This window comes from Camelus ferus, chromosome 14 (genome assembly GCF_009834535.1).
Source record: "Camelus ferus isolate YT-003-E chromosome 14, BCGSAC_Cfer_1.0, whole genome shotgun sequence".
NCBI classification, from domain to species: Eukaryota; Metazoa; Chordata; class Mammalia; order Artiodactyla; family Camelidae; genus Camelus; species Camelus ferus.
In genome coordinates, this window is record NC_045709.1 from 3,933,637 (window position 1) to 3,945,981 (window position 12,345).

The 12,345-nt window shown below is 37.6% G+C and overlaps 1 protein-coding gene across 3 annotated transcripts in view; it reads right to left on the reverse strand.

Annotated features, from left to right (window-relative positions):
• VWA8 (von Willebrand factor A domain containing 8) overlaps positions 1-12,345 on the reverse strand; it is a 294,919-nt gene that overhangs the window by 151,457 nt on the left and 131,117 nt on the right. For all 3 annotated transcript variants that reach the window (XM_032496061.1, XM_032496060.1, XM_032496059.1), the window contains exon 21: positions 7,732-7,808. In XM_032496061.1, coding sequence (XP_032351952.1) covers positions 7,732-7,808 — 77 coding nt within the window. The remainder of the gene's footprint in view (positions 1-7,731; positions 7,809-12,345) is intronic.

The following is a 12,345-nucleotide window of genomic DNA, read 5'->3' on the forward strand; positions in this document are numbered from 1 at the left end:
CATATGGTTTAAGCATAAGCATGTGAGAAGGAAAGGTTGGAAATTACAATAGTGAAACAGATGGGGCTCAAACTAAGGAGTATGGACTTGAGGTTGCTGGCAGTGTGAGTCACTGAAGGGTTCTGAGCTGGAGAGTGTATGATCAATGTCATTGGTTGGACAGTCTGAAGCTCAGGAAGGGTAGGTTGGAGGCCGAGTGTTTAACCAGGAGGCTACTGCAAGAGTCCAGGCAAGAGAAGATGAGGAAAAAAATTTATGGCCCAGAGGATGGAAATGAAAGGATTTGATCACAACTCTAGAGTGAAGGAGAAGAAACTAATGTAACAGTCCAGGTATGGCCAGTGACTGTGGGAAAAGAAAGGCAAATATTTGGCAGACCTTGAGAAATGTAGACATGATTTTGTAATGATTGGCTGGCAAGATGAAGGACAGGGAAAGGTAAAATGCACACTGGTTATAGATTAGGTGACCAGATACAGGATCCCATATGTTCAGAGAGGAAATATCTATTTTTTCCTTTACCAATCATACACTCAACACCGACCTACTGATACCCACCACGAATGAGGTACAGAAAAGGGGCTGGAGGACATTTATAAAGGAAAAGTTGGCATGAAGAGATGGACATTTTGGATTTGAAATGCTCCAGAGATACCAATGTGGAGATACATACATTTTATATATATATATTTTAAAAGCAGCTAAGAAGTGAGGAAGGGGCAGAAGATGTGATCCTCACCTACATATGGACAGAAGAAAATACAGACTTACAGGGAAGAGATTTCATTTTCACTGTCCTAGATGCATGTGACATATGTCATTTAATCCTTACAACAACCCTATGATGAAATTTGGGCTCAAAGAGGCCACATTTGGACTCACTGATATGGGGGCAAAAAAGGCGACCCTCTTGCTCCCAGTGGGATAACTGAGCAGTGTCATGCACGCTCCAGATATCCCTGTGAAGAGGCTGAGGCCAGACTTCATCTAAAACCACGTTTCCACAGCCTTATCCTGATTCCCTCACTTCTCTACAAGTTTCCCCTAAAAGCTCTCCCTCTAAAACCATTTAACACCAACATTTCCCTCTCTGGCTCTGCTTCGAGAGCACCCAGCCTAGATACCTGCTGACTGTTTGGGTGAATGAATGAATGAAGTTAAACGTAGAAATGATTCTTAGATTTTTCCAGCAATGCTCTTAATTCTTTTCGCGCCAAACATTACAGATTCATCTCAGTTAACAGAAATTAGTTAACGGAGCTGTGAACTGAGCAATCCCATTAGGACACACATCTACTCACATAATTTAAGCACCTCACCCATCTCCTTCTGCTCACGTTTGTCACTGTTGCCATCATCTGAAGAGTCTGGCTATAGCAGTATGTCTCACTGATAAGGAATAGTACTTCATAAAGCTCAACAAAAAAAAAAATTTGGATTTTAATGAACAAAAAGATGGTTGGGACATACGTATGTGACATGGGCCCAAGATACCTCTTTACTCCATCTGGTCACCTAAGGATGCTGGGAGAGACCTGCAGATGATGCTGACTGGAGAAGACCAGCGAGAGGGGAGCAGGCTTAAGTGGTTAAGTGATGTTATGAATATAAAGAGAATCTGATATTGAAACAATTTTGAGTTTACTTTTATTACAACTAAGGACTAAAACTAAAAAATCCTCCCCTCATCAGAGTACCACTCATTTTATAACTGAAGTCAGTGTGAAATCATGATTTTCTTAACAAAAATCTGCTTTACAAGTTAAAAGAAAAAAAAAACATAAAGGACTGAAAGGTTTAAACTAAATTGATAGCAGTGATCGATTTGAACCAGGGGGAGATGAGATTGGCAGTGGTGGTTCAAGGGGATTGGAGCTATAGTGTTTTCTTTGTGCAAAAGGAAGAGCAGAATCAAACTCAAGAAAAATGTTAATAGTTGTTAAATATGAGCGATAAATTTGGGTACATGTTATATGTTTTTATTTACATTTTTTGGATTTTTGAAGTTTTTCTCAAACTAAAAAAGTACATAACACTTGAAAGGAATGTATCTATTCTCCAGTGGCCAGGGATAAAACAAAACTAAGAAAAAATACACACTGCACCAGTGGTTCTCAAGCTTATTTAGCTTGTGAATTAGGAAATGAAAATGAAAAAGAATCCCGTAGAAGCCTGCTTGTTTCCAGTCTTCTCTTCCAGGGTAGCCTAGAGCATGCTGCTTGCTGGTGTCTACAGTTTCAGGGTCTGTCTGCAGCTCTGAGTACAACCTACAACCACTATTCGGGGTGCACTGAGAACTGAAGCAGGGTCAGCCTGGGAGGAACATCACGTGAAAGATCAGAGGGATTGATCTGGTTTACAATTTTATAAATTACCTGGGTAACAGACCAGAAAACAGAGCTGCTCAAGTTACTGATGATTCACCTCAGGCGAGGTGTGTTAAGAGACGAAGTTGGTTAAATAATCTGGAGTGGTCAGGAAACAGAAAATGAAATGTAAGAAGATACTACTGTGGAAAAAATGGGAAAATATGGAATAATCAGCCAAAGGAAAGACCTTAGGATTAAGCTGGGCAAGGATTCAGAATATGAAGCTAGAATTTTAAAAATCAGGCTATTATATATAAATTGAAGTACAAAATGTAAGAATTGGTGGGCCAACAGGCTTACCATATGGCTAGTACTTTGGTGAGGTACTTACTAAAGCACTATCACCACTAAAATACTATTTAATCAGCACAAGAAAGTCAAGAAGCAGCACAGTGATTAGAGCTGAATGCTGAAGCCAAGACTGTATGAAGCCAGCTGTGTGACCTCAGACAAGTTGTTTAACCTCTCTGGGCCTCAGTGTTCTCATCAGCAGAACAGAGAGGGTAGTGGTACTGGGTGGATTTGGAGACCATCCAGATAAGATTCAAAAATCATTACAAACCTAAAGATCTATTTGGAAAAGTTAGAGGTACTGGCATAATTCATTTTGTTAATAAGGCAGTAGAAGGCATTCTTAGTGGGAAAATACTGTCCAACTGCTGATAAAAATGTTTCTAAAACACCCTTTTCAAATTCATAATGGGGAAGACGAGACAGAAGGAGTATCCCAGAGGTTTTATGCACAGTTGACATCTAACGTGTCTCCGGTTCTCCATTGCTCTTATCAGTGCTAAGAATGTCTTGATAGCTCAATAATAAGTTTTTCATCAGGTTTCAGAAAAGCTTTAAGTTTTTCTATTTTATACTGATACATCTACTTACCCTCTGAGACTTTGTGAATTTCAAAGTTTATCTTGTCACATTCAGTTAATTCAGACTGAGGAAAGCTTTGTATGCTGCATTATGCTGTGCTTTTTAAAGCATGTCATCGCCATCCACTCCAGGATATTTGATATGGAGAAGGTTAATACTACAGTTTTACACTTCGTCTTATCTCATTTGATTTCATAAAGAAAAAGTATATAAAAATATGAAAGGGGAAGAACTAGGGTTTTAACAATAACTGTCTACAATGCAATGCAGTGGTCCCCCCTTAGTCACTCTTCCTTTTTCCTCTCAGCCTCCATAAAGTTATCGATCTAAAATAGCCAGCTAAGCCTATTTCAATACATCTTTTCTTTCCATTTTCATGGCCAGTGTGGTTGTTTGGCCCCAACAATTTTATCTGGATTACTGCAATCACCTCCTGGTGTTCCCTGTGATTCAAGTCTGATATGACTCCGATATACCCACAGACTATGGTCCTAATGCTCTTTCTTGCTTAACTCGATCACGTTGCATTCAGGATAAAATCCAACCTCAGCAGGACCCCTGAGGTCCCCATAAGGCCCACATCTTCCTCTTGGCATCAACTCTCGCATCTAAGCACATACATCCCATGGGACCCAAACTCCCTCTCACTTCCTAGTTTGAGACAGCTTGTTTTCAATAACCGTAATGCCCTGTTTTGTGTTCTGCATTTAGAAAACTCCTACTTTATCTCTCAAGGCTCAGTTTGAGTGCCACCTTCTCCAGACACCTTCCACCATATCACATGCATATACTCAGAGGTTCGGGCACCTCTCTTCAAAGGTCCCATGGAATCTGCATGCGTCTCTTTCCTGGCTTATATACTACAGTGTATTATAATGTTGATGGATCTCACCCACTGACAAGTAAGCGAGCACATCTAGTCAAGATCAACATTGTCATCTATACAGTCAGCCACAGGTTCTGCATCCGAGGACTCTACCAATTGTGGATTGAAAACCTTTGGAAAAAAAAGTCCAAAGTTCCAGAAAGCAAAACTTGAATTTTCTGTGTGCCAGCAACTATATATGTAGCATTTACATTGTATTTATAATGATTTAGATAGCATATACATTGTATTAGGTATTACAAGTTACTCTAGAGATGATTTAAAGCATATGGGAGGATATGCATAGGTTATATGCAAATACTATGCTATTTTATATATGGGACCTGAGCATCTGTGGATGTGGGTAACCGTGGGGGTCCTGAAACCAGTCCCCTACAGACAGTAGGAATGTCGGTACATCATCAGTGCCCTAAATGGCTACGGGCAAACAACAGGAATCGAACAAATACTAATTATGCGAATAACTAATATATAGTGGAAAACCAGACTCCTACGCTCAAAAAATTCCTTATTTAGTTGGGGAGGCATGACTATGGGAAGGGGAGGGGATAGAAATAAGATATAAAAATTAACTAGAATGCATATCAGAGTGAGGTAAGAAAGTGAGATATGTGGCAAGGAACTAGTATTTATGAGTTAATATTTAGGTGCCTAAAATGTGCCAGACATTGTGGTTGGTCCTTTGCACAATCTCCTTTAATTTTCACAACCATCCTGAAGGGTATTATTATTTCAGTTTGATAAGGTAAGGAAATCAGAAGGAACTTAAGGCCACATAAAAGTTAATGTGATCTTAACAAAGTTAATACAATTTGATCTCTAAAACCCATGCTCTTTCTATCTCAGTGGTACAAATTCAGTCCCATGGAGTTTCAGAAGAGGGAACGGTTACACCAGAATGACAAATTAGAAAAGATTCCATGTAGAAGTAATAAAGGACCAAATCTTGAAGAACTCGGGGAGAAATAGAGTGCATTTTAGAGGGAGGAATAAAGATGGGCATGGATACAGATTCAAAACTTGTGAGGAGGACAAAGAATGGTCCAGTCTGGAATAAGCTGAGCATACCTAGGGGAAATCCCACTGAAGAGAAAGTTGGGACTTTACTGGGGGACCTGGGAACTCCACATTTATAATGAGCGCCAATATTAGAAAAGTAACCCAGAGCATGTAGGTTGTGCTGATTATTGGACCTGTACTGTCATCTTGATGAAGGGCAGCAAGAGAAAACAAATCTGGTAACGTAAGATAACTCTGATTTTCATACAGAAGTGCACTTTTTTAAATTCAAGGAGTAAATATAAGTACAGAATTGGACATATCAAGTGTCCTCTTTAACGTTAAATTAACATACCATTGTGGAAAAAGAAGAAAATAAATGTATTTCACAAATGTGAGCCATGTAGTCTCTTCTGTTTAAAATACATACCATAAAAGTCATCATACCCAATAATCTTTTAAATTATTGAAATCGTACTCCAAGGACAACACCCTGATTGTAACTAAAAACATGAATTGCCCAGCTTGCTCATTTTATGAGTTCTGAGCATTAAAACGTAAGATGGCCATACTTAGAAGCACACTGGTTGTACGTTTTATTTATGTTTGGTGATGGTTTTACTTATCAAGATTGTTTCGAACGGCTCATAACTAATTTTGTTGGAATGACATCCATAAACTAAATTGAGTGTGACTGATTATTTAGATGGTAACATCACAAATCCATTAAAAGGGATCTCAAATAAACAGAGTTAAGGACCTTAAGTAGGTCACCCAGAGATCAGAGAAGTTCCAAACATTTTTTTGGATTGCTATTTCTAGGTCTTCTAAAACATATGTTTCTCTTAAAGCAATTTCATGAGCTTAAATTTTATGGCAAATATAGCCATAAAGCTGTACATAATAAGGAAAAAAATTGTCCACATTGAAATTAGTAAGAATGTCAGTCCATTTACTGGAAACCCTTTAATAATATATATTATAAACAGAAATGGAGCTTTTCACTTCCAACTTTACATAATAAATTGAATATCAAATACTGACAAATAGAGGTACCCAGGGTCCCAGTGAAAATGAACAGATATTTTATTTGTAATACTGTCATCAATCAGTGATATAGCAATGAGTGCTACCAACAAAATAATAAAAATATATGACTTTGAAAATTTTATTACACTTTGAATTTAGGAAGTTTTTCCACAGATAATGTATCAATATATTTATGTAGCCAATATCAGAATTATTATGGGATATAATCAGCATGAAATTCTTTACTGTTTGTGAATCATTTGTTACTTTTCAAAAAAAGATTGGTATAAGAGACACTCCAGGCAGAAAGTAAAGCATGGTACAGTCAGCCCTCCGTATTCACAGTTTCTGTATCATGGACTCAACCAACCTCAAACGGAAAATACTTGGGAGAACAAAAAATTCCAGAAGTTTCAAAAAACAAAACTTGAATTTGCCCTGTGGCAACTATTTACACAGCATTTACATTGTATTTACAACTCTTTATGTAGTATTTACATTGTATTAGGTATTATAAGTAATCTAGAGATGATTAAAAGTATCTGGGGGGATGTGCATCCATGGAGCTCCTGGAACAAATTCCCTACAGATACTGAGGGACGACAGTGTCTCTAAGCTTCTAAACTTTGTCAAGCACCTTGAATACTGTCTTTTTCTTGTCTATTTAAAGATAATGAAATATAGACCTAAAAGAGATATTGCAAATGACCTTGTCTACTTCTATTACTCAGAGATGAGAAGACGAAACTCAAAAACTGACTCAAATATAGACAACTTCAAGCACATATATAAACTAATGGTTGAAAATCGCTTAATCATTCATATAAAGAAGTTAAAAAATGAACAGCACATTAAACCCAAAGAAAATAAAAGGAAGGGCATAATAAGGCTAAAATCAAAAATTACTGAAATCTAAAAGAAACATACAAAAGAGAGGTTCAACACTGTCAAAAGCTGGTTGCTTGAACAGACCAATTATGTCGCTAATTTCCTGGGAAAACTGATTGTGAAAAAAAAAAAAAAGAAGACAAATAACCAATACCAGAAATAAAAATGACAATATCATTACTGGGCCTAAGGACATTAAAATATCACAAAATATTATAAACCACCTTATGCCAATAATTAGAAGACAAGGAATAATTCCAAGAAAAATAACTTATTAAAACTTCTTATAACTAGTAAAGATAATGAATTACAAAAAAAAAAAAAAAAAGGCCTGTTTGCTATGAGTGTGATGGTGACATAGACCCAGGAATAATGACTAAGTTCATGTTATATTCCTTTTCTTCCTTTTTTGCTGATTGTATTATGTAACCTTCATAATCTACAATCAGAATTAATTGAGGTAGTTCAGCTTCATATATTTTTCTTTAAAAATATTTTGATGTCCAATATACAGAAACGTAAAAACTGCTCCACCATACAAAGGGACTCTCACGTAAAGAGCAGGAGGAACAGAAATAAAACTGGTACATTAATATATGGGCCTTTAAGAAATTATTTTTAAATTGTATTGGAGCAAAATAAATGGTTAAACCAGATCGTAAGAGGTTGTGGGTTTTATCCTCTTACCTGTGCAGCTGGATATATTCTCGGGGTCTATTGAGCAGGTGAAGGAATCTATCAACAATCTTGTTTTTTCCTACACCCTGTAATTACACAGAAAACATTAAACGAGAGAGAGACTTTAATCTGGAGGTAAAATAAACCAGAAGAATCTCTTACCAAAATCTACTTACTGTTTTAGCTTACTGTTAATGAAAACCAAACTAGTAAATGTATACAGCACATCTTTTATGACATAAAGGTTTTTTTAAAAAAATTATTTCTAAATACATTAGCTCTAAGTTATACTCATTTAAAAGGAAATTCATAATTATTTTAGCCTTCTTCAACTTTTTTTTCTGTTCTATAAATTTTACACTGAACTGTACACATTAGAGCAGAGTATTATCTATTTCTGATTTGAAGAATGGCATCAAAGGTGAGCAAGTCAGTGCGAAAACAATGTTTTTCTAATTAGCTCTTCAGAAGTATGGTTCTCAGTTACATCAACACAATACTCTATTTTTCTGTTTTAATCAAACACTCATTTCTTTTCCTTTTACCCCACTTTCCAGTCCTTCAAAACCTTAGAAACCTAAAATTATAATCAGGGTTTACTAATAAGTATCAGTTATCTCTGTTCTTCCTAGAAACGCCCTCATTTCCTTACCACTTAATGATGCCAAGAGTTGCTGTCCTTTTGCAGACGACAGACTACTAAAAATGGAATCCACTCCCATGCTATTCCTCCATTTTAAAGTTTTCACTTAGAGGTGGAATACTCTGCTAATGTGATTGTAAACCTTTTAACAAGTAGGTTGTGTAGGAAGAGCTGAAGTGGTTAAAAAAGCTGAGTTCTCTAACATATGTTCTAGCAATAAATAACACTTACTGATTTCTCGTACTGTGCCAGGCTCTATGCTAAGTACTTTTACATCATAGCAGTTTCATGAGGTAGGTATGATGATCATTCCAACCTCATAAATTGAGTTAGACAACGCGGTCACATTACACAGCTAATCACAGTGGAGCCAGGATTCAAACCCAGGTCTGTCTGATTCTGATGCTTATGCTTTTAGTCCCTACATCATAGATTACATTTCTTTCAGTGGGAAATTGATTTTAGTAACCTGGGCCTTGAATTACCTCCTTCCTCACTGCTAAGAATCCGTTCTAAAAAAAAAAATTATTAGGCAGGTAAGGGAAATGTATGGTACCTGGCAGCAAGAACAGAAGAAGCTCAGTCAAGGGAAGCAACCACTATTATTGTTATTTCTACTACGTACCCAGATTTCTTGTCAACAGGGGCATCTACAAGCACCAAGGACAGAAATTCAAATGAACTAAATAGGTATTTATTGAGTATCATCTTTGTCTTAGCACTGTGACAGTCCCTCTAAGACAAATTCTCGAAGGGAATATGAGACTATAAATGTCACAGTTCTCAAAGGGAGGAAGACATATACACTTGGAGCACAGAAGAAAAGCCACCAGTGTAGATAAACAACTGTTAACTGATACGATGTAGGTTCTTATAGTCTTAGAATCTCTTTCTTCTCTTTAGTCCATTAAATATGTCCCAGGATGATAGAGGCAAGAGAGATTAGCCCCAGGATAATACATGCAAGAGAGATGAAGGGGACTGGAATGATTCTCAACTACTTAATAAATAAGACAGAGGTATGAAGCACGCACAGACAGTAGCAGGCAATTACGATCCATTGTACATCCTTGAATCGGAAAGAAGCACAATAAGACGAATGTTTAAAGAAAGATAATATGGCAATAATATGCAAAATATACCGACAAGAGAAGAGACTGGTATCCAGAAGGTCGATTATTTATTCATTCAACATATAAACACATATTTATTGAGGGCTGGCACATGTTAGAGAGAGAAGAAGAAATAAGAAAGATACGGTTTCTGGTCTTATGGGGCCAGAAGTGTGAAGACTAATAGATCGGAAGGTCAATTAGAAAAGTAGGTAGAAAGGGAGCAAGATATAATTAGACAACCAAGTGAACAAATAAGAAACTTCTCAAACAGTGATAAGTTCTCTATTGACATATAAGATAGGGTGAGGGGATTGATACTTGACTGGGTGGCGATTTAATGTTGATTTGGAAATGAACACCTTTCCTTAGGTAACTTTTAAGCTAAGATCTAAACAACAAGGAGCCAGTACTATTAAGATTACAAAAAGGTGGCATTCCAGGAGAAGAGGTGCTATAGCTGATGCCCTAAAATAGGAATCATTTAGGATATTTGAGGAACAGCCAATGTGTTCAAGTGCTGTGGGTGAAAAGAGAGTATACAAGATGAAGACATGTAAGCCAGCAGGGTGAGAGTTCTGCAAGCCAAGGTGAAGATGTGGGGTTTTCCTCTAAGAGTGATGGGGAGCCCTTGGAAGGTTTTCAGCAGAGAAGTGACATGAACTAATAAAGATGGTAAAACTACCACTTTGGTGGAGGTATGGAGAGTGAAGTATAAGGGAAGAGGTCAAGAAGGAGACTGGGAAGCCAGCTGGGATGCTACTGCTAGAGTCCAGGTGAGAGAATGGTGATGGATGGGATTAGGGGGTTTGAATAGAGAAGGGTGGATTCAAGCTGTTTTCCAAATAAAGCTGAGAGAACTTGTGATGGACTGAATATGGGATGAGGGAAAAGAAGGATCAAAGATTACTTCTAGACAATTCCTTGAGCAAAAAGATAGGCCAGACTAAGGGGAAGATTTTTTTTAAGGAGGAAAATCAAGAGCTAACTTTATCTTTGTCCAAAGCACTTATTACCATATCACATTCTATCAGTTTATCTATTTGTGTGTTGAACTTCTCCCCTCACTAGAAATGTAAGCTTACTGAGAGGTTTCTTTGTTCACTCTTGTATCCCCAGGACCTAGAACAGCGTTGGCACAAAGTGGGCACAGCTTTGTCGCATGAATCAATCAGAACTTCTTTCTTACATGTCTTTCCCAGGCTCCAGCTGAGACCCCATCTTCCTAACTGTCAGTTGAACTTCTGCACCGGATATTCAGACTAAACTCTTTATGATTTCACCTTCTTTTTAACCTCAATGTCATAGTGTTGCCATGTATCCAGCTGCTCAAGGAATGAATCTCAGAATGTTTCTGACTACTCTATTTTTCCCCAATCTCATTCAACATGTCCCCAGAATCTTTGTAGTCTCTATCTGCAAAACTTTTTCTTTCTTTCTTTCCACTCCCTCTTTCTCCCTCTCCCCTGCCTCCTTCCTTCCTTCCTCCCTTCCTTCCTTCCATCCTTCCTTCCTTCTCTCCTTTGTGTAATTTATCAAAGATTTTAGTACCTAATGCTATGGTTACTATACTGAGTAGGCTACAATGGTAACTAACACAGCTACAGTCCCTGGTCACACTCATAGTTTATAATCTAGCAGGAAACACAGACAATGAAGCAACGTAATAGATATGCCTGTGATGAGTGTCATGCTATGGGACATACAAAAAGCTTGAAGATTTAACTGAGGGCTCAGGAAGTCCCACCACACACAGTGATATTTCAGCTAAAATATCCAGGAATTAAAGAGGTAAAAGGAAGGAGGAGAAAGGGGAGTGTTCCAGGTAGAGAGAACAGTGTGCGCAAAGACTTGTGGGTACCGGTGAGCTGGAGAACGGGACAGGTCGGAGAGGAGTCAAGGAGCAGGAGTGAGGAAAAGAAGGGTAAGAAACAAGGCTAGAGCAGGAGGCAGGGTCGAGCTCTGGCAGTCCTGGAAGCCACTTATGAATTTTGCAGATACTAACTACTGCATATGAAATAGATATACAACATGTTTCTTCTGTATAGCACAGGGAACCAAATTCAGTATCTTGTAGTAACCTATTATGAAAAAGAGTATGAAAACAAACATACGTTGTGTACATGTATGACTGAAACATTATGTTGCACACCAGAAACTGACACAATGTTATAAACTGACTATACTTCAATTAAAAAAAATAGGAAAAAAAAGTTTGGACCATTTCCTAAAAGCATCGAGAAGCCACTGAAGTAGAGGGGTAACAGGATCAGATTTTCATGTTGGAAGATCATTCTGGTGAAATGGTCTGGCAGAGAGCAAGCATGAAAGCAAAGGAAAGCCATTTGGAAAGTCCTCTTCAAAGAAGAGGCAGGAGATGATGGTGGTTTAAACTAAGGAGCAGAGAGAAATGAATGGATTTAAAAGATATTTAGGGGAGGGATAAACTGGGAGTCTGAGATTTGCAGATACTGACTGGTATATATAAAATATAAAAACAAGTTTATGCTGTATAATACAGGGAAATATATTCAATATCTTGTAGTAGCTTACAGTGAAAAAGAATATGGAAATGAATATATGTATATCCATATATGACTGAAGTATTGTGCTGTATACCAGAAACTGACACAACATTGTAAACTGACTATATATACCTCATTAAAAAAAGAGACAGAGAGATGTAGGGGAAAGAACTAACAGGACCTGGTGATGGACTGGATGTGGGGATGAGGAGCTAGAGAAATCAAAGTTTCAGTTTTGGGCAACAGGGTGGAACTTACAATATGTATAAAAGGGGAGGGGAAGTATATTTGCTGGGTTGGGGAGGGAAGTCTAGTTTTTCAAAACAGGTGGTTTAATTTTGGA